General features: G+C 57.2%; 1 protein-coding gene across 3 annotated transcripts in view; it reads left to right on the top strand.

The window, feature by feature from the left end:
• The window catches only part of LRP5 (LDL receptor related protein 5), a 99,234-nt gene that overhangs the window by 31,651 nt on the left and 45,520 nt on the right, over positions 1-22,063 (top strand). For all 3 annotated transcript variants that reach the window (XM_064576070.1, XM_064576069.1, XM_064576071.1), the window contains 3 exons: positions 3,018-3,215; positions 6,502-6,698; positions 7,788-7,919. In XM_064576070.1, the coding sequence (XP_064432140.1) occupies positions 3,018-3,215; positions 6,502-6,698; positions 7,788-7,919 (527 nt within the window). The remainder of the gene's footprint in view (positions 1-3,017; positions 3,216-6,501; positions 6,699-7,787; positions 7,920-22,063) is intronic.

Below are 22,063 nucleotides of genomic sequence, written 5' to 3'. Positions count from 1 at the left end.
CTTGGCATTGTTTCAGCAACACAGGTAGAAAAGTGTCAGCATCCAGACAGGGTGGAGGGACGACACCACCCTCCCCAGGGCCAAGGGCCCACGTGGCGGCAGAGCCAGCTCTGGGGAGGACCCTCTGGCCCTGAGTACCTCAAGCCCAGCACCGAGGGGAGGTCCAGGCCTGCACCAGCCCACGAGGGGCTGCAGTGGCTCCTGGGTCCCAAGCTAAAGCCAGGCTGAAACCCAACCCCTTCCTTAAAATGCAAGATGGTCCTCCCCTAAAATAACACTCAGCCACGACTCACGGCCGCAGGCAGCCTCCGCACAAAGACCAGGCGCTGTGCTCTCCTTCGGACGTTGATTTCCCCCCGTGGAATTTGGCCGGGCCCATGGCAGCGTTCACGATTTTGCAAAAGCACATCCACGCCGGCGGGTCTCTGGTAACGGAGTGGCTCGCAGATTCCCCATTTAAGGAAAGCAGCGGGCCTCTGTTATGAAACCCCGGGGGAAGGAATTTGAATTATGCTCCTCGCGGAGGTCCCGAGCCTTCACATTTTCCGGCCTTTCTCGCTGGCTGCCGGGAGCGTTCAGGGAGGTCAGGAGTGGCTTGCCCTGAGATTGATTCTCCTGATATCTTCTCGGCGGGTGGTGGGAAGGCTGGGCCCTTTCCAGGCTGCTGGGGGTGGGGGTGGGGGGGGAACACTGGGAAAAAAGGCGTCTGCAGCAGGCTGGCGGGAGCCCTTGCTGAGGGGGCCCGTGGCACCTGCGAGCCTCGGGCGGCCAGGAAAAGCGCACCAAGGCCCCGGGCCTGCTGGTACAGAGGAGAGTCACATGACGGCCAGGCTCAGGCCCTACTCAGAGAACCACGAGGTGCTCCCAGAGCCGCTGGTATGTGCCTGGGGCAGGGCAGCCTCTGGAGCCTCAGTTTTCCCATCTGTCCAGTGGGAAGAGTGATCCCCGCTCTCCCTGTGTCGGCTGAGTACTCACTAGATGCAGAGGAGGGAGGGCAAGAGAAGCCCCTGGGAGAGGTGTTCCATGTGAGGGGTGCTTTCTTCTCCTCTCTGTCCCCACTGGGGTTGGAGAGCAGGGGAGCTTGGTGACAGGAACCTTGCTGCCACGCGGGGAGGAGGCTGCCTTTTGCACGGCTCAGTGACCTGTCACAGCTCCTCCAGCCATGGCACCAGCTCAGAAATGACACCCCCCTCGGAAGGCTACACAGCCTCGTAAATGGGGGTGGTCCCTCCGGCACACACACCTCCTGTGGCCGCAGGGGGCCCACTGGACGAGGACCCCCAAAAGCAAGGTGGGGCATGTTCTCCCTATGCCTCCAATGAGTGCGCCGGCCCCCGGTTTGCTGAGGGTTTGCTGAGAGGGGAGGAGATCTTACCTGGGATGGAGTAGAGCCCAGAACCGTGGGGGACTTGCTGGGTCAGAGAGAAGTAGCTCGAAGCTAAGAGAGAGTCTATGGGCCTGGGAACTAGGATCCTGAGAAGGGACGGTGCATGGCCTCTCCCCGCTGGATTTGCACTCCCCGCAGTCCTCCCACGGATTTCACAGGTGGGGCCTGGGAGCTCCCTGCCTTCCCGGGTCAGGGTTCCAGGTGGACTTCCATTGGCCGGCGTGGACGAGCTGCCTGTCTTTAAAGCAGTCTCTGAGGCCGAGGGTAATGGGATTTGCTGATTAGCCATGACCCACCCATGCCCACCCGGGGAGGCAGGGAGAGCTTGAAAGACCACACATGGGAGTGCGGCTTCTCAAGGGGAAATTGGACACCGTCCTCCTTGTCGGCAGAGAGACACTGGGCAGACCATAGGTCTGCCACCCTTGTGTCCCATGGCTCATCCACGTCCGACTAGAACCTGAGGGTCCCGTGTCCTCCAGGCTGGTGTGGTTCCTCTCAGCTGTCACTAAGACCCATGCCTGGCTTCGAGGAGCACGCTGGGTTGTCGCCCCACCTGGACAGCTAGATGCGTTCTCTGGGTGCTGGTGGGGTTTGAACCTGTCACCCCAGACTCCTGGTGTCACTGTGTATCATGTCCACCTACTTGGTGGGCCGTCATGTAAGGAAGCCTTTAAGGAGGTGGGGTGGCTTCTCGTGGATGTGAGGGGCCTGCCCCTTACTGGAAGCTGGAGGATGTGGATAAGCAGACCCAAATCACCCACAAACCCACCCATGCAAAACTGCTATTACTATTTCAGGGCACGCCCCACCCGTGTGGGTTTTTTTTTTAATAGATTTTATTTTTTAAGCAGTTTTAGGTTCACAGCAAAATTGAGGGGAAGGTACAGAGATTGCCCATATGCCCGTGAGCAGTCTATGGTTTTGACAAAGATGTAACGTGCGTCCACCAATGTAGTAACTTAACAGAAGAGCTTCACCGTCCCGGAAATCCTCTGCACTCCATCTGATTGTCCCTCCCCTCCGCAACCCCTGGCAGCCCCTCATCTTTTTATTGTATCTGTAGCTCTGCCTTTTCTAGAATGTCCTGTGGTTGGAATCATGTAGTATGTAACCCTTTCAGATTGGCTGTTTCTCTTTGTAATATACATTTAAGATTCCTCCATGACTTTCCATGGCTTAATGGCTCATTTTTTTATCTGCTGAATAACATTCCATCCTACATATTTTTAATTGGCTTTAGCAGTTCATTTATAGCATTTTTGTAGTAGCAAAAAATCATAAACAACTCGAATGTCTGACGTGGAGTCATGTAAATAATTTACGATACCCTATCACCATTAAGAGAATAAGGAGGATTTCTATTAGTAGAAGGAGGGGGTACCCAGAGTATATCGCTAACTGAGGACAAGTTGGAACAGCATATTTTGATTACCCAAGTTTGTTTAAAAATTAGTATGTTCCTAACTGCTTAGGAGACAAATTGGAAATGAGAATAGCCCAGCCCCTAAGCACTGGTTATCTCTAGCGGGCGAGATTTGAGGACGAATTCACTGTCTCTGTCTTACACGTGTGCATTCATGTAGACAGAAAACAAAGACAGAAAGCTCGTGCTCTGCCTCCTCGTTAGGTACATGTACTGGACAGACTGGGGCGAGACACCTCGAATCGAGCGGGCAGGGATGGACGGCAGTACCCGGAAAATCATTGTGGACTCCGACATTTACTGGCCCAATGGGCTGACCATCGACTTGGAGGAGCAGAAGCTCTACTGGGCCGACGCCAAACTCAGCTTCATCCACCGTGCCAACCTGGACGGCTCGTTCCGGTAAGTGCCCACCTGCTTGTGGGCCCCTACCTCTCCCTCTGTTCCCTGGCCATCGCCAAGGCCTTGGCCAGTCCGCTGGGCATCAGCAGGTGACCCTTCTTAACTCAGACCCCGTGGTCTCGTATCTGAAACCCTGGGGGCTGGAGGAGTTCTGGACTTTTCAGCACTTGAAAAATGATAGAGTACACACGGTACGTCTAACTCCACACCGAGCAAGGTCTGGGGCGGGGCGGGGGGGGGGGGCGTCTGCCATCCACTGGGTGAATATGTTGGCAACAAAACACAGAATGTTCATTCTAAGCAGGGTTGGAAGACTATAAATAGCCCCACATCCACACACAGGTTTTGCCACCAAATGAGTAACAGAACTCTTGCCATTTTCAGAGTTGTTTTGGATTTCAGAATTGCAGATAAGGGCTTGTGGACCTGAAGCCCGGGGGTCCGACAGGGTTCTGAAGAGTTCACTGTACCCCCTTCCTCCTGTCACCAAGTACCCATTGTGAGGGCAGGAGCAGGGTTGGTCTTGGGGTTCACTGCATTACCTGATCTTGCCAGAGGGCCTTCCACCTAGTAGTTGCTCAGCAAAATGAGTTAAATGAGTGAACTGTAAAGTGTTTTTTACTTGTTAGGTAATTGCTTTCAGAGTTTTCTGGTCAGCTTAGCTTGACAGCCCCCTACCTCATTACGCTGTAGATGTAGGAACATCCCTTCAGCACACAGGTGTTTGTTTATTTATTTTTATTTATTGACCAAGACTTCCTGCTAACTCTGTGCCGGGTCTTGGGGGTCCTCCTGGGAGGACAGAGCCTGTTCCTGCACAGGGGGGCTCCTGAACCAGGCGGGGAGTATGTGGGTGCTGGTACCATGGGATGCAGTCACGTGGCATGGGGAAGACTCGGCTGGATCTCTGCACACACAAGCAGATGACAACTCCAACAGATTTGAGGATGTTAGCAAGTTTGCCACATTTTACCCAGGCCTGCGCGTTAGTTACCTATTGCTGTGTAACAAAAGACCCCCCAGACTTGGCCATCTAAATCAGCAAACGGGTTTTTTGGCGGGGAAAAGGTATCAGGAATTAGGACTGGGTTAGCTGGCTTAGCTGAGTGTGCCCTGTGGTTATAGTCAAGCTCCTGGTTGGGGCTACCGTCATCCGAAGGCTTGACGGAGGCTGGAGGATCATGCTGATGGCTGTTGGCAGGAGGCTTCAGTTCCTTCTTGACCTCTGCGGACCATGCCCAGCTGATCTGAAACATTCTATCTCATTGTCTCTGTGGGCACAGACTGGCCTGGGGCCTGGATGGAGACTTGGAAAGTGTGGCAGCCTAGGGAGCTGTGGTCCTTGGGGAGCTGAGTGATCCTGGCCATTGTGAAGGGAGTGTTAGAGGCTGGAAAGGCTGCAGGCTGGGGTGCCTGGTGGAGGGATTGTGACAGGACAGCAAGGATGGTGGTGGCATTTAGGATACAATAATGGTGGTGGTAGTGATAATGGTAATGATGGTGTGGTGGTGATGATGATGGTGATGGTGGTGATGATGGTGATGGTGATGATGGTGGTGATGACAGTGATGACGGTGGTGACAGCGATGATGGTGATGGTGGTGATGGTGGGGCTGGGGTGGAGGGGATACGAAGGGTAACAGCTGAGTGGGCTCGGAGTTCTCCTGAGGAGCAGTGTGTATATTTGGGAAGTAGATGGAGGTAGTGGTTGAATAACATTCTAGATGTGCTGCGTAGCACGGAATTATTAACAGAATGGTTAATTCTGTGTTACGTGTGTGTCACCTTATTAAGTTTATTTAAAAAGTGACATCAGGGCGCCTGGGTGGCTCAGTTGGTTAAGCGACTGCCTTCGGCTCAGGTCATGATCCTGGAGTCCCGGGATCGAGTCCCGCATCGGGCTCCCTGCTCAGCAGGGAGTCTGCTTCTCCCTCTGACCTTCCTCCTTCTCATGCTCTCTGTCTCTCATTCTCTCTCTCTCAAATAAATAAATAAAATCTTTAAAAAAAAAAAAAGTGACATCAAGGGGATGCCTGGGTGGCTCAGTTGGTTAAGTGTCTGCCTTTGGCTCAGGTCATGGTCCTGGAGTCCCGGGATCGGGTCCCGTATTGAGCTCCGTGCTCAGCGGGGAGCCTGCTTCTCCTTCTCCCTCTGCCGCTCCCCCTGCTTGTGCTCTCTCTCTCTCTCTCACAAATAAATACATAAAAATCTTAAAAAGTGACATCAAGAAAGCAAAAAGGCAGCGTTGGGTCAGATCAGGGAAGATCAGGGAATGTGGCTTTCAGTTGTTCAGTGACACCTTGTAAGTGTTTCTGTCTCCAAGGTGCAGTGCCAGGGGGCTGGGGATGTGCTGGGTATCAGCCCCCTGCAGCCCTCCCCCGCTCCCACCATGGAGCCTAGAGGCAGGGGAGGGTCATTAAACCAGATAATCACACACGCTACCAGGTGTAAAATTCTGAATCATTACCAGCATCCATAATCTCATTAAAAACAAGTTCTCGTTGGGACGCCTGGGTGGCTCAGTCGTTAAGCGTCTGCCTTCGGCTCAGGTCATGATCCCAGGGTCCTGGGATGGAGCCCCGCATCGGGCTCCCTGCCCAGTGGGAAGCCTGTTTCTCCCTCTCCCACACCCCCTGCTTGTGTTCCCTCTCTCGCTGTCTCTCTCTCTCTCTCTCTCTCTCTGTCAAATAAATAAATAAATCTTTAAAAAACAAACAAACAAAAGTTCTCGTTTGCTGGGCTTTATAAATACATAGAAGAGAGCTGCTTTTTCTTGCATTGATACCAAATTCAATTTACTCTGATCCTATAAATTATTGGCCTTACAGGAATGAACAGGAGGCTTAGAGGCTGGAAAGGCTGCAGGCTGGGGTGCCTGGTGGAGGGATTGTGACAGGACAGCAAGGATGGTGGTGGTTTGTATTAAGTTGCTGAAACATCAGGGCAGAGCAGGCATGCTGGTCACCAGCTCATAGTCATCGGCTGTGGCCTCCCCCTTGCCATTTTTCTTCCTCCTTTTTTTCCTGTGGGACCCCTTGTCACCAGCCACTTTTCTAGAAGCAGGTTGGGAGGGGAGGCCCGTGTCTCTGTGAGGGATGGCGGGAGGCTGGTTGAGTCTGGGAGGTGCCCTGCACACACTGGGACGGTTCCTGGGATGCCTGCCCCACTGTTGTGATGTGTGTTGTGAATGGGTCCACAGTGGCCTTGGAGGGTTCTCAAAGCTGGGAGCACGCAGGGCTGTGGGCAATCTGCTGATGGCTCCTCGCTCTGCCTCCCACCCCTGCAGGCAGAAGGTGGTGGAGGGCAGCCTCACGCACCCCTTTGCCCTGACGCTCTCTGGGGACACTCTGTACTGGACGGACTGGCAGACCCGCTCCATCCACGCCTGTAACAAGAGGACTGGAGAGAAGAGGAAGGAGATCCTCAGCGCGCTCTATTCGCCCATGGATATTCAAGTGCTCAGCTCAGAGCGGCAGCCTTACTGTAAGTGGGGGGCTGGGTAGGGGGTGGCCGGCGTCTTCCCTCAGCCAAAGCCCCCCGTGTGGGGGCACCGACCTCAGAGCAGTGGAGGAGAGGAGGTGCTGGTAGAGGGGAGGGAGATGTATGCAGAGTGCAGGGCTAGGCTGGGGGGCAACTGAGAGAGCTCTCTGCAGAGCTTGGGGAGGGGGCTGCCTCAGGTGGGGCCCCCCACCCCAGCTGTCCTCTCTTCGGAGGTGGCAAAGGGACTCCCAGGGAAGGTTGCTTTGTTTTCAGGGCCAACAGAAGTTACATAGCTATTGATGAACAATCTGCTGTAAGTTGAGGCTCTCAGCCTGGGGTCCCCATGGGGTGGTGGCTGGGGTCCTTGATGGTGAAGAGCTTGAAACACGTGGGCTCAGGGCTCCTGTGACAGGTGGGTAGCAGGGTCCTTGGGGAGCAGGGTGCTGTAGAAGATCGCAGCTTTGACCTTAACACTGGGGGCCCAACGGGGGCAACCTTGTTGGTGCCAAAGGGAAGGTGGGGCTCTCTGGAATTGTTTTCTGGTGAGAACATCATGGTCCTTAAATGCACCCACACTTGGGGCAGCCTTAGGGAGAGGAGAGGCACCACCCCCTATATCTTCTCCCGTTGACGGGGGGTGGTTCAGACTCTCATTCTGGAGTACTGCACCCCAGCCGGCCCTGGGCAGAGTGGAATGCCGCCAGCGTTCAGTTCAGTTGGTGCTGGTTGTGGGCGGGCTTGGGAGGATGAGAACGGTTGCTGTCAGCACCGAGAGTGTCCAGCCGTGGCCACCAAGCATTTGTGCAGATCCCGTGGGGGCCAAGCACACCACCGGGATTAGACAGGCCTCTGCTCCAGGATCCCCCAGTCCGTCCCGCGCGCGCGGGCAGGTCCTGAGATCCTGGCGGGGAGGGTGGCCTTCACAGAGGAGGTGTCGCCTGAGGGGCCCTGAAGACGGCATCTTGCTGTAGAAGGGTGGGGGGAGGGGCAGGGCAGGGAGGATGCCCCCACCAGGAGCGGTGCCTGGCAGGGGGGCGTGGGGTCGAGGGCCCTGTTCTGGAGCCTTCCCTCAGTCTGCCCCGTCTTCCCCAGTCCACACGCGGTGTGCGGAGGACAACGGCGGCTGCTCCCACCTGTGTCTGCTGTCCCCGAGGGAGCCTTTCTACACGTGCGCCTGCCCCACCGGCGTGCAGCTTCACGACAACGGCAAGACGTGCAAGGCAGGTGAGACGGGGGGGCGCCGGCGGGGGGCCGGCCTGGCGGGGGTGCGGGGGCGGCCACCCGCTCAGCGCCTCGTCCTGTCCGCAGCGCAGCTTTCACACGCTCTGGGCTCCACGTCCAGGGCGCTTGGGCAGCCCGGCAGCTGCGACCGGGCTCCGACCTGGGCTCCGCTGCCCGACGGGCACGGTACCGGGCTCGGGACTCGGGTTCTGGTCCGTCGGGCGAGCTTGCAGGGGGCCGCCGGCATGTCGTGCTTGTAGCCGAGATGCTCGCCGTCGCGAACTGCCACGCGAAAGCCCCGCGGACTGGAAGAACGACGTCAGTGGGGAAGGACCCCGTGAATCGGGAGGCGCCCCGCGATCCGGTGCCCGACACTGTGGCTTCGTCTCCTGCTTTTCTGCTTTTTCCGTGTTGATACAGAATTCATGAGTCGTTTTTATCCTTGCGTCCCATTTCCATGGGGTCTTCATGCCCTCATAACCCGCCCCATGGAAATTCAGGTTGCAGGCACATGCTCAGTGGGAGAAAACTTGGGGCACACGGAGTTCAGTTGCTGTCCCTCCCTGCGTGCGGGTGTTCTTCTTTACGTCAGGTGTTCACCCACCTCTTTGTTCTCCTCCCGAATTCTCCACACTTGCTGCTTTGAGGATTTCTAGTATGATGATATTTTAATGAAGTGTCACCCCCTCGTCCGGGGCACTGTCTGAGGCTCTTCCTTGCTAGGTGTCAGGTACAGAGCGTGCTTTCAGAAATGATGCGCATCTAGGATGCGGCCATCTCTGCGGATGCCCAGGGCCCAGCACGGCTGGCTGGCACTGGAGTGGGCACCAGAGTGGCCGGCGAGGGGCTAGTGAGAGACGTCAGAAGCAGCCACCCCTGGGCCATTCGCACTTGGGGGAAGGAAAGGGAGACCAGGGCTTACTTACCTGGGGACCTGGGAGCAGAGCAGAGGGAGTATTACCAGAACTTGAGCACAGGTTTATTTATTTATTTAATTTATTTATTTATTTATTATTATTTTTTAAAGATTTTATTTATTTATTTGAGAGAGAGAATGAGATAGAGAGAGCATGAGAGGGGGGAGGGTCAGAGGGAGAAGCAGACTCCCCGCCAAGCAGGGAGCCCGATGCGGGACTCGATCCCGGGACTCCAGGATCATGACCTGAGCCGAAGGCAGTCGCTTAACCAACTGAGCCACCCAGGCACCCTATTTTTTTTATTTTTAAGATTTTATTTATTAGAACGAGCACATGCTCACGAGAGAGCACAGGTGGTGGAGAGGGAAAAGCAGGCTGCCCATCGAGCAAGGAGCCCGATGTGGGCTCGTACCCAGGACTTTCCAAGCCGAAGGCAGTCGCCTAACCAACAGAGCCACCCAGGGGCCCCATGAACACTGGTCCAAAACAAAATGTGCAGGGGCCCCTGGGTGGCTCAGTCGGTGGAGCGTCCAGCTCTTGGTTTCGGCTCAGGTCATGATCTCAGGGTTGTGGGATTGAGCCCTGTGTCGGGCTCCACCCTCACCATGAAGTCTGCTTGAGATTCTCTCTCTTCCTCGGCCCTCCCCACTTGCACTCTCCCTCTCGCTCCATCTCTCTCTTAAATAAATAAATCTTTAAAAAAGCCAAAAAAACAAAAAGTTCATCCTGGCAAATCTGAAAAATATGGGGTATACTGAGTTCCACATTTCCACAAGCAATGACCACATGTCTGTTAAATGTGCTGGGTGCAGAGAGTAAAGCAGTAAATGACACTGGCCTATTCCCGCCCCCCCTTCTTAGAGCAAATGTGCTAGTGGGGGTGGGGCTGACAGGAAGCAGGCAGGCAGGCACACAAATGAATAAAACCAATTCAGATTTGGGTCAGAGTAAAGAAGGACACAACAGAGGGACTCAGATGGGTGGGGGGAGGGCTGGGATGAAAGGTCAGAGAAGGTCCTTCCCAGGAGGCACCATTCAGGCTGAGACTGGAGGATTAACAGGGAGGAAGGGCAAGGAACAGTGAGAAGAACAGCGTGTACGGTGGCCCTGAGGCAAGAGCTAGGCGGTGTCAGGACTGACTTCACAGGGGTTTGACCTGTGCAATCACTCAGGGCCCCGAGTTCAGAAGAGCCCTGTGCTTGGATTAAGGCTCTGTTGTTGCTGAATTGAAATGCTTAATAATTTTTGGTTAGGGGGCCCTGCATTTTCATTTTGCAGGGGCCCTGCAAATTATGTAGCCAGTTCTGTTTTGTGTATGAGAGAAACTGAAGGGCATCTGGAGGTCGTCTTCATATTTTGGTGGGTCTTTTTCTGCTGGTTTTCCATGTGTGTCTGTGCATTTTACTTGACATTATCGCAGGAGTATTTGCAATTGCAGGAGGTGTATTTGCTTCTAAAACATGAGTTTTAGTGCCTAAAAAGTATTTATCCAATGAACCATCTTTCCCCTGTTGGGCATTTCTGTTTTATTTGTGTTTTTGCTATTTTCGAGTCGTGCTGCCTTGAGAGAGCCAGCTTGGGGCCTGGCCCCAGGTTAGAGGGATCTGAAGCTGGTGTCTCTTGCTGCCATGGATTGGTGATCCCTGGCCGAGCTGTGGTGCTGGATGGGGAGGTGAGGTTGGCTCTGGGAGGAGCACAGGCATGGCTGAATGCCGGCGTGGTTGCCCCTCTGCCCACTTGGGGTGTCTGGAGCCGGGGTGCACGTGGACATTTGGAGAAGGAGTGAGGGGTGGACACCCCCCCCCATGGTGGATCATGCAATAGTCCTGGCCCTTTTGGGGAACTTGTGCAGGCCGCTTTTGTGAAGGGGCCCTGTGAGGCAGGAGCCCCATGCATCAGGGTTCCGAACTGGGGTGTGGGGCCTCCTAGAATCCCAGAGTCGTGGCTCAGTGCCCTGCACAGCTGGAGAAGCCTGGAGTTCCACCAAGGACTTGCCCAGGCTACCCCGGGGTACAAACGGCTGGTGGTCATCCGGGGTGGACGGCATTTGGGGTCTTGTCGCTCTATGCCTCTCTTCCTCCCTTGTGAGCTGGGGCGGTCACAGGCCACCCCCTGCCCGGGGAGGCTGGGGAAGGACACGGCGTACTGATAGGACTCAGAAGCACTGTGCAGGGCACCCGGTGCGTAGTCAGTGCAGAGTATGTGGTAACCACAGCCAGCGTTCACACTGTTGGCGTCTGTCTTCACGTCGGGCCAGAGGGAGTAGGCCAGGTCCTCAGGAGGCCTAAGTTTGCCTCCATCGTCCAAGGGTCCTCCCACCCCCCGGGGAGGGCTGATTTCTTTGGCAGGCGGAGGAACAGGGACTTTCTGGTTCCCTGCATTCTAATAGCCAGAGCCTCTGCGCTCCGGGCACCCTTGTCTGTGGTCGAGCCTCTGGAGGGCATTCTGTTCTTTCTGCAAACATCCACGGGATGGGGGTGGGGGGCAGGGGGCAGAGTAGAGGAGGTGCCGTGGGGTAAGAGGGCTTCCTGGAGGCGGCTGCACAGGGGGGCGGGGGCTGGAAGCTGTGGTGAAGAGCTGTGGGGTGGACCTGGGGGATTAGCAGCATGGCCTGTCCTGTGGGAAGCTGTCTGGCAGGGAGCTGATCCGCAGCTCCTGGCCTTCTTCAGGCAGGACGGCCAGGTTGCAGAGTCCCCTGGGACCCAGTGGTGCAGGGCCACCTTCCCTGGTCTTGTGAGAGCTGTTTCCGTCTCCCAGCTGTAAAGGGCACATTCACAAATAACTCAGTTGGAGAATGCCAAGTGTGAGGAAGAAAATCATTTTTGTTGTCTTTCGGCGCCGCCGGCTCTGGTGGGTGGGGGAATCCATCTGCACAGAGCAGCTCAGGGGACTCAGGCTGAGGCTGCGTCCTGCTTTTGCTCCAGATCCCCTGTAGGGTATGTCACAGGAGAGGGAAGCTCCCAGAAGACACAGAAGGGATGGGCTGGGGCTCTTGCTCTGCTCGAGAGTGTGACCGTTGGGTTTTGTGTTTTTGTAAGAGTGGTTCCCACTCCACGTGCTTCCCACTCATTGGCTGGTTCTGGGGGCTGCATGGGGCTTCTGTAGCTTCCTTCCCTGGAACCACTCGAAGCTGGGGTGGGAAGGGACAGAGTTTCCTCGAAGTTTTGGTTTGAGTTGAGAAGAAATCCAGGAGCTTCTCACAACATTGCAAGGGTTTGCCACCAAGGTGGCTTTCTGGAAATTTGGGGTGGAAATGTGGGGGCTATCTGTCTGTCCATATTTCTTAATCCAGAGGGATCGGGGCACGAGTGAGGAATGGATTCTCTCTTTGAGGGGCTTTCCTTCTGTTTGGGCGACGGACACAGCGAGTCAGAGACGGGGCCGTGAGCGGGGGCCGAGGGCTTGGGACTTCACAGCACGCGACAACTCCACTGGCCGACTGCGTTTTAGGGTGCAGATCTCCTGCCCTCCAGGTTTTATTCCTGACCTCAGAATATCACGTTAAAGGAAAATGTTTGATGAAGACGCCGTGGGTGTTTTCCTTTCCTCGAGTGGCCTTCTGGGCTACCCCGCGTCCACCGGTGGGTATGGTTTTGCCTGCTGGTGGGTGTAAATTACACGCCAAGTGTGGATTTTGACCGCTGACGTTGTCAGGCGGTTGTGCTCGCCGCCTGGAGATAGTAGCTGGCAACGCGAGGGTAAAACGGAGAAAGCAGACACTGAGTCCTGCTCGTTGCCCCTGCCCAGAGTGGAGCTCGGAGGTCCCAGCGTGCGGGAACCCAGTGCAGGGCCCCTCGCTGGCCGGAACTGAGCAGCCCGCGTGGACGCCGCCGGCGCTCAGGAGAGGCTTGCTGGCGGCTGGCGGGAGGATGGGATGCATGGCCAGCACAGGAGGATCTCCTCCGGGCCATGGAATCGGTGAGGTCCCGTGCCCCCAGGGGTGAATACTGAGGCCGCACACTGAGGGTCAGGAGGTCCTGGTCTAGAGGAAAGGCCTTTGGGAGGGAGAAACTGAGTGTCCCAACTTCTACTCTTCTGAAAGGGTAGGCGTCAGAGGTGACATTCCCAGTATCGATTGTGGCTTTGGTCTGTAGTTGAGAGTCTGCCAGAGACTTTTGGGGTGGTAAGGAAATTCATTGTCAGGGAGACCCAGAATTTAGAGCAGTTTCCCATCACGTGATGGCTTTGTTCTGTGATACCGGCACTCACGTCCCGGCTGTGTGATCTTGGGAAAATAACTCAGCCTCTCTGTGTTTTCAGTCACTTCACCTGTAAAAAGAGATGATAGTAGTACCTGATTCTTGGGAGGAAGGCCTCGCTGCCCAACAAGTAGGAGAGTGCTTAAATTTGAACTTGAACTTGGAGCCAGGCGGGCAGTCTGATGCCAGAAGAGCAATTCTTCCCTGAACGTTTGCAATCAGAAGTAGATGAGGCTGGGTGGTGGCGAGAGGAGGCTTGAGGGGGCGTGGGGTGGGTGGGGGAGCCCTCCTCGACACTGCCGGTGGGAAACGGGCGGAAGAGTGAGGTGTGTGTCCTGAGTGCACTGGGCACGTGGCTTGCTTTCCAGGGATGAAGGCCAGCATGGGGCTGGGCGGGATTGGGGTCCGAGGCAGGGGTCTGGATGTGTCAGAATTACTCAGGCCCTGACGTCACATCCAGGTCGCCCAGCCCTAGCAAATCAGAGTCTCTAGGACAAGGGACAGGCGTGGGAGGCAGAGGGCTGAGTCTGCACTTGACATGCGCCCAAGGCAGGCTGATGTGTTGCAGTGGGGGAACCCTCCGCACTGCTGGAAACATCTCAGGACCCGAAGCCACGGCCTCAGGCATGACTTGCGGATTCCTGGGGCTTTCACTCTGAGCGTCTGACCATTTATGCTGTGGAGTTGAATCGGAAGAAATTTTCACGATATGCATGAGTCTTATTTTTCTCTGCTTTTGAGCAAATGAAAGCCAGCCCTGTGCAGGGAGTTGGTGCCTTCCCCCAAGGAAGGGGCTTAGGTGGCAGTGATGCTCAGACCCCCGTGAATGGGGCTGTGACAGCCCAGGGCCTGCAGACTGCCCCCTGGAAGCAGAGGATGACACGGGGCGGGGTGCGGCCTTCTCACCTGTGAAAGGGGGAGAGCAGGATGACTCCGCTCTGTGCAGCTGGGGGGTCAGATGAGAGGCTGCTTCCCACAGTGCCTGTGTGGGGGCTGCACAAACAGGACAGGAGACTCGGACTCCCTTGCCTTGGATCAATACAGTGTCTTGTGTCCCGTGTGTGGGCAGGGTGACACCCACTCGCTGCAGGGTGCAGTGTCTCAGGTCCCCCAGTCCCTCCCGACGTGGCCCCGGTCAGGGTCCTGTAGGCTCTGAGACTAGGAAGGATGTCAGAGCAGGTGGCCCCCTCCTGTGCCGCAGCTCGGCGGGGGGCCGGCGAGGGGGCTTGGTGAGACCCGGGGGGCCTGAGTGACTCCTGTCTCGCGAGCCAGCGGGGGAGGATGCCTGGGCCAGGCTGTGATCCCACGCACCGTGCGTCCGCCAGCACCAGCCTCCCCCGCCCCTCCCCGGCAGCCTGGCCCAAGGAGGCGCCCAGCTGGCTTTGGTTTTCCCCATGTTTTTCCAATTATGTGGGATGGGCTAAAAACAGCAGTAGCGGGGCCTTATTTGGGAGCTCCCACCACCATCCGAGGAAGCCTGGTGCTCCCCTCACTCCAGCTCTTGCGGTGGCTCCTTGTGGAACACGCCCCTGTTGTGACATTCGTCCCCGCGCATTCCTCACCACCGGGGGCTTCTGGGCAGTGTGTGTCCCTGCTCGGGGCCCGAACGACCCGGGCAGGTGGCTCGCTGAGGCTGTGTCCGGGGCAGTGGGGGCTGGGCTGCCACCCCGTTTTGTGCCCTCCGCCATGGTGGGGCTGGCGGGCGGGCGGGCGGGCAGGCGGCGCGGGCTTCATGGTTTACGGGTCCACCTGCTGCACCTCGCCAAGAAGTAGTGTGAACAGATGTTGGCGGGGACAGGAAACAAAAGGACGAGGGGATATGGTGGGCCGAGGTGGCGGGGGCGGGGGGGGGGGGCGGACAGAGGCGTCACTGTCGGGTGTGACGGCCAGACTGACAACTGGGGCGATGTCTCGAAGCCCCTCACGTCCATCCGTCTCTCTGGGCGGATTAGCCGAGGCTCCGGGCCGAGGAATAAGGGGCGCGTTTGTTTCCAGTCTGACTGTCTTGTCACTTATCAGGGAAGTAGGTCAAAGGGAAAAAAGAAAGGAGGCCCTTGTGGCCGAGGCCTACGCCGCCCAGGCCGTGACTGGCGTTGACTCTGGTACCAGAAGGCAGCTGCTGTTCTCAGCCATGGACCATGAATTTGTAATAGCAAGAAAATCAGATTGCACAGTCCCAGGAAATGGTGTCACCAGTCCAAGCACTGACTTTTTTTGGGGGGGGCGGGAATGAAGGTATAACTTGGAGACAGTAAAACGCACAGAGTCTGAGCGTCCGCTGTGATTAGCTTTGACAGTTGGATACATCTGCCTCGCCATCACCCCCGTCCAGATACAGAACATTTCCAGCACCCGGAAAATTCCCGGGTGCCCCCTGCAGCCCCCCTCCCCACCCCACGGGGCAGCCCTGTCCTGACTTCCAACACCATGGGTTAGTTTTGCCTGTTCTAGAGCATCCCAGAAACGGAACCACACAGCATGTGCTCTTTTGTGTCTGAGCCTGAAGACTAACTTCTAAATCTAATAGAAGAGAAGAGGGGAGTGTGCCATATTCTTAGAATGAGAAAACTGTCATCCTGGGGCCGGGCGATGAGATCAGGCGGCACCTCTGGGGTGGCCCAGGTCCGCCAGCGGAGAGCGACGCTGCTGTCACTCCCCGCGCTGGCCCCGTCCCCCACCCCCAGCCTGTCTAGTGTCCCCCTTGCTGGTGGCATGCGAGTCCAGCTCCAGCCCGGCCCCAGAGCTCAGGCGACTTCCTTCGTCTGTGGAGTCAGGTTCTGGGCTTGAGGTCCGGGCCCTGGTGAGGCCCCCAGGCTGCTGGAGAAAGGCCTCACCTGCCCCAGTCCTGCCCTCTGCGTGCCCCTCGTGCCGGCTTGTCTTTAGGGATGGCTGCAGGTCCTCTGTCTTGTTTCCGTGGACTGTGCCCCGGTGTGTCTATCCTCCCCAATTCCCAGGGCGCTGGGGTGAGCTGATTGCCCACGTGTGCTGGGCTTACGCCGGGGCCTCTGACTTGTCCTCAGACCGAGGCCAGGAGGCTCTTTTTCACCCTTGGCCTCCTATTCCAACTAAAATGGATGGTTTGCTCCTTTCCCACCCACCTTTCTGCCTTTGCCTGGAGCGCCCTTCCCTGTGGCTTCTTGCTTCACGTTCCCGCAGGCCTCCATTCAGACAGCCCCGGCCCCTCTGGGAGATGTGTTATGATGTGCTCCCACGTCCACTGCACGGGAGGGATCCTGGCTTCCCGCGGGACCAGCATCAGGCCCAGGAAGAATGCTGGGAAAGTTGATTAAGCACCTTCAAGAGTCTTTGCCCTGGCAAGCGCTGAGGTTTTTTGGTCATCCTGGGGCCTGACTGCACCCTTGTCCCCTCCCTGCCACCCCTGGTTAGGGGGAGAATCAGGGCATTTGAGTTTGGCCTTAGCCCTGCACTATGTGGTTGTGACCTGATGAAATGCAGGATCTTCATGTCTCATTGACCTGGGAGTGAGTATCAAACAAGCTAACGTTTCCTAAAGCGCCTTATGAACTGTAAGGTGCTGGGGCGCCTGGCTGGCTCTGTCGGTTAAACGCCTGACTCTTGACCTCAGTTCAGATCTTGATCTCAGGGTTGTGAGCTCAAGCCCCACGTTGGGTCCCATGCTGGGCGTGGAGCCTACTTTAAAAAAAACAAAACAAAAAAGCCTGTAAGGTGCAGTGCACTTGAGTTAGGTTAAACCACATGGCCCCTCCCCACCAACCTCCTTCCTTGGTTCTGGCCTCGATGCCAGGGTGGGGTGGCCAGTAGTAGTAATAATCCTGCCCTGGGCTGCGGGCAGGCACGCTTCTGAGCGCTGTATCACTGGGGCCTCGTGGGAGCTGGTCAGAGGGGCTGGGGCCAGCCTGCTTTGGAGGTTTGGGCAGTCAGAGCTTGCTCAAGGCCCCAGAGGAAGGGATAGAGGTGGGATTTGGACCCAAGCAGCCTTTCCCGTGTTGCCGGGGCCCCGGGGAGCTTTTACGTGCCGTGGCGTTGGGGGGGAGGGTGGCGTGGCCACCACCACCTCCAGGAGCCATAGGACAGGATGTTATTGGGAGGAAGGATTGCTGTATATGGAACACCTGCAGTATGCCTGGGCTTGGGAAGGCACTGTGTGTGCTTTTTTTGTGTTTTTGTTTTTTTAAAGATTTTATTTATTTATTTGAGAGAGAACGTGAGAGAGCGAGCATGAGCAAGGGTGAGGGGGAGAATCAGACTCCCTGCTGAGCGGGGAGCCCAATGCGGGGCTCGATCCCAGAACCCTGGGATCATGACCTGAGCTGAGGCAGATGCTTGCTTAACCGACTGAGCCACCCCGGTGCCCTCTGTGTGTGTGTGTGTTTAAAGATTTTATTTATTTATTTGACAGAGACACAGAGAGAGAGAGGGAACACAAGCAGGGGGAGTGGGAGAGGGGGAAGCAGGCTTCCTGCTGAGCAGAGAGCCGGATGTTGGGCTCGATCCCAGGACCCTGGGCTGAAGGCAGACGCTTAACGACTGAGCCACTCAGGTGCCCCTGTGTGGTTTTTTTTAAAGAGCTGAGCCACGTGCCCAGAGAGGTGGGACCGGGCCTTTTCCATTATGTGAGTCCCCGACTGTATTATATCGTCCAACCCCATGTTCCTGTGTTTCAGGCAGCCGGGTCGCCCACCTTTTAATTGGTCCAACCAACTGCACTTTGTTCACAAGTCTCTATCTCTCAAGACCCTCTGGCCTGAGTCGTGAGCCTCCAGGCCGTGTCTCTGCTGCTCGTTCAAAGAGAACGTGGCCTGAGGCAGGTCCCCGGGGCATGCTCGGTGCCACCGGGAGGGGGACATGTGCTGGGGCCGTGGCCTTGGGCTCAGAGGCTCACTGACTTTGTCACGGGACCACCCAGCGTTGCTGGGGAGCCTCAGCCCCTCCTGCCTCTTACCTGTGAGGAGACAGAGGTCAAGGTGCTCACCCCCGGCCACTCAGTGAGGAAATGTGGCTGGGGGCCGCGGTTGGGTGTGGCCTTTGGGCTGTACGGCCTGTGTGGTGAGCAGCCCCTGAGGGGCAGAGGGCAGGGCAGGTGGCAGAGGACCACGTGAGGGGCTGACTCCTGGCGATAGGAGAGCAAGGGAATCGCGAGGCAGGCGCCAACCTTGCTGCCCTGGCCGCCCCAGGCCTCAAGGCAGAGGAGTGACTCCCCCATTTTACTGCTGTGCGGATGGAGGCCCGGACCCCGGGGCCAAGGTGACAGCCTCCCACACGCTTGTATGAGGGCCCGGGGTGGGTCGTGCAGACAGACAGCTGCTCGGGCCTCAGGTTTCCAGTGGAGCCAGTGGCTGGCCCGGCCACTTCTGCGGTGGTCCCTGGGCACGGTCTCCTGGGCCAGGGCGCCGGGCTGTGGTCTCAGCGCCTGTCCAACAGCTTACCCCAGGGGGCCGTGGAGAAACTTAATCAATTGCTAAAAAACAAAAGTAAGTTGGCTGCCTACCAGCTGTGAAGCTGTTTATGGCCTTAGAGATGGTAGTGTGGAGGGCGGCCTGCGCTGGGACCCAGCTCTGCCCGCACGAAGCCAGGGGTGGGGGCAGCGAGAGGGGTCGGGCCGAAGGGAGGCCAGAGGCTCTGCTTGATGAAAAGAAGCCGTACAAGGAGCCGCCCTGGGGGCGTGGTGTGAGCCTCTGGGTGGGGATCCGTCCTTTCTTGGAGATGCCTTTGGTTCAGTGGGGACAGTTGTGATGTCCACTCTGCCTGCTGGGAAGGCCAGGCCCTGATGCTGGGTGATGGGGTTGGGGGGGTGCAGGGCTTGGGGCGCTGCCTCTTTCATCTGTGTTGATTTGGTCAGTCCACATCCTGGGATGTTTGGTTTTGCTCATTGTGAAAAATCCTTTCCCGTGTTGGGGTGCAGAGGGGATTAACCATAAGGATCTTCCAGGTCTCCACGCTGGACCACCGGGCAGGGGGCTCTCCTCCTCCTGGGCTGTCTGGAGGCTGTGGATCCTTCTGCCCCATCCCTCCTGTGGTTCTTCCCTCCCACTCGGCTCAGAACCTGGAGGCCAAATAGGTCAACCCCGCATGGCTGCTCTGTTCCCACTGGTGGGACAAGTGAGAAAGCCCGGTCCCCGGAACCTAGGCCCTTCCCCCCACTGCCGGAACCACAAGGCCTCTCCGCATAAGCCGGGGCAAAGTCTTGATGTTTTCTTGTTGAAAAGTAACATTTGTGATCACCCTCGAAAGGAACACATCACCCAAAATAACAGAAAATAAAAGCCACCTGTAACGTTGCCTCTCAGAGGGGACCGCTGCTAACCTTTGGCTGTTTCTTGCTCCTCTGTCCCCTCTGCTTGCGTTCAGCTCTGGGTTTGCACGATGTCTTCATAGCGCGGCTCCGTCGCGCCCTGACCTCCTCCACTGCTCGGCGGGCATTTCCTCCCCCAGCCCTGCTCCAGAGCCCGGCGCTTTCGCGGGCCCTTCGTTTATTTGATGTTCTCGTGTTGTGGGATATTGACGTTGCCTGCAGGCCCTGTCCTGCGGGTTTGGGTTTTGCAGTGATCGCGAGGCCATGGTGATCCTGGGCAGCCAAGAACCCGCATGCATGTCTAGCAGCTGCTTCGGGCTGGGCTCGCCGAGGGGAAATTGCCGGGTCAGAGGGTCCGAGAGCCACACTGCCGTCCAGGAAGCGCATGCTGGGCACCGTCCTCTGGGAGGTGGGGGCCTGCTGCAGCCACGCTGAGCGGCCGGCACTTTCCACCTCCAGCACCTTCCTCACGTTACTCATCTCTCCTGTTTGTTGCTGGGGTCTGGGTGGTTTCCTTCTTGACTTCGATGCCGTCCAGTGAACTTAAAAAACGAACAGACTTTATCTTGTACGGCAGTTTTAGGTTTACAGGAAAATCGAGCAGAGGGTCCTGAGAGTTCTTGGGTATCCGCCCTCCCTCCTGACTCGGTTTCTGCTGTGACTAGGATGGGCCGTCTCATGTTGTGAAAGGCACACACGTGCGTGTCAGCCGAGGGGCCGCAAACCTCGCTCGGCCCCTGGGCCACAAGGCTCGAGGCCTGTTTCTGTGGCCTTGCTGCTCAGAATGGTAGGGATGTTTTTGCACGGTTGAAAAAAGAGACTCACAAGAAGAATGTTTTGTGACGTGGGAAAAGGAGAGGAAATGCGAATTTCGGTGTCCCTGCGTGACGTCTGGCTCGCATCCCCCTGCTTCTGCGCCATCTGCTGCAGCTTTCACACTGGGACGCCGAGCTGGCCGCCAGCGACAGCCGGGGTCGTGGCCCGCAGCGCCTGGCGTGCTGACGGCTGGTCCTTTACAGAAGACGTGTGCAGACCCCCGCTGGAGACCAGAAGGAAGACCGAGAATGGTCCCAAGATAGCCGCTGTGGACGTTTGCGTGTGTTTCCTGCCAGGAAAGGAAGCTTTGGTTCATCTGTGGGAGCAGATTTTGTTCCAGGGAGGCTTTTGTTTGTCTTGTGGCTGGGCTCCTGCTGCATTCACAGCATGCTGTTTGCACGAGGCTTCCTTGTAGGCGGCGGTGGGCTCAGCGCTGTCCCAGTGTCCAGAGTGCGTGGTGTCCGTGGGCCAGCTCCATTCCCGTCCATCCCGGTGGCAGCGATGGCCCGGCGTGCTCTGGAGCCCCCCCACCCCTTGGACCTGCCTCCCCTCCCACGGAACGTCTCCTCTCACCTCTGCTCCCCACCTCTTGTGGGTTGCATCGTGTCCCCCAAAAAGACATGTTGAGTCCCCGGAATGTGAATGTGACCTAACGCGGGAACAGGGTGTTTGCAAGGTGTAACCAAGTTAAGATGAGGTCAGACTGGAGTAGGGTGGGCCCTGAATCCAATGACTAGTGACCTTTATAAGAGAGAGATTGAGACACAGAGATGCAGGGGAGGAGGCTGTATGAAGACAGAGGCAGAGGTTGGAGCGGTGAAACCACAAGCCAAGGAATATCCAGGGATTGCTGGTAACCACCAGAAGCTGAGGGAGGCACGGACGTCTCCCCCAGAGCCTTCAGAGGGAGCTTGGGCCTGCCAGCCCCTGGCGTTTTTCCTTCTGGCCTCCAGAACCGTGAAGGAGTCTGTTTCCGCTGTTATGAGCCTCCCCGTTTGTGCTGATGTGTTACGGCAGCCTTTTCCTGCATCTGGCCGGGTCCGTGTGACCCACAGGACGGCACCCTGGGATGGAAGGCAGCTTGGTCCGGAGGGATGTTGGCAGGGAGGGATGGTGTTGAACTTGACATGCCCGTGACATTGGGCCATCCCTCAGGTCGGCTTTTTTGTTTGGAGAACGCCGGCTGCCAGGAAGGCTGTGCCCTGGCCTGTGGTCGGTGCCCTGCACTTGGCCCCGGGACAGGGGCGCTGCCCTTCTTTCCTGCGCGTGTGCGTGCAGCGAGGAAGGGGGAGGTCAGGAGTCCGCCCGAAGGAGGCTCCGGGGACAGCTGCCCGGCCAGCCAGGGGAAGGTTTCACTTTCCTTGGCAGCACTGTGGGGCAGGCTATTTGTTTAAACAACCCCAAAGAAAACCATTTGGCCAAACTGTTAGTTTCTAAACAATTTACTTCCCTAGTGTTTAAACAAACTCCTACCCAGGATCTGTGTCTGGTCCCAGGGAGGGGGGTGGCCTCTCCTCCTCCTGGCCCCCGCACAGTGCCCTACACCCACCCAGGTGGCCGGAGGCCAGGGCTGCCACTCAGACATTGCTGCTGACAGCCTTGGAGGTCACCTGTGAGTAGCGGCCTCTGGGAGCGAGCAGCTGGGGGTTCTGTCTCCGCAGCTGCACCCCCCTCCCCGCCACCCCCGCCGCCGGCTGGGTCCTGGACAGAGTGCTCCACCCCCTCTGTGCTTCAGGCAACAGGCTGGGCTGTGACTCTCGCCCGCATGTCCCCGTATTCTAGCAAAGCTCAAATAAAAACGTCAAAGGCTCTGCAGCCCAAGGGGTGTCAGACACTCCCCCTTGGACTCCATTATCACCTACAGATTTATCCTGGCGTTTAATTACTGCCTCAGCCACAGAGACTTAATTCTAAGGGATGCTGATGATGGGGTTCCCTGGT

The sequence above is a fragment of the Mirounga angustirostris genome, unplaced genomic scaffold (genome assembly GCF_029215605.1).
Source record: "Mirounga angustirostris isolate CCGP_5_RB_7025 unplaced genomic scaffold, mMirAng1.0.hap1 SCAF_13, whole genome shotgun sequence".
Lineage (NCBI taxonomy): Eukaryota > Metazoa > Chordata > Mammalia > Carnivora > Phocidae > Mirounga > Mirounga angustirostris.
The sequence above is the reverse complement of the archived record's forward strand: the minus strand, read 5'-3'. Positions and strand labels throughout refer to the sequence as shown.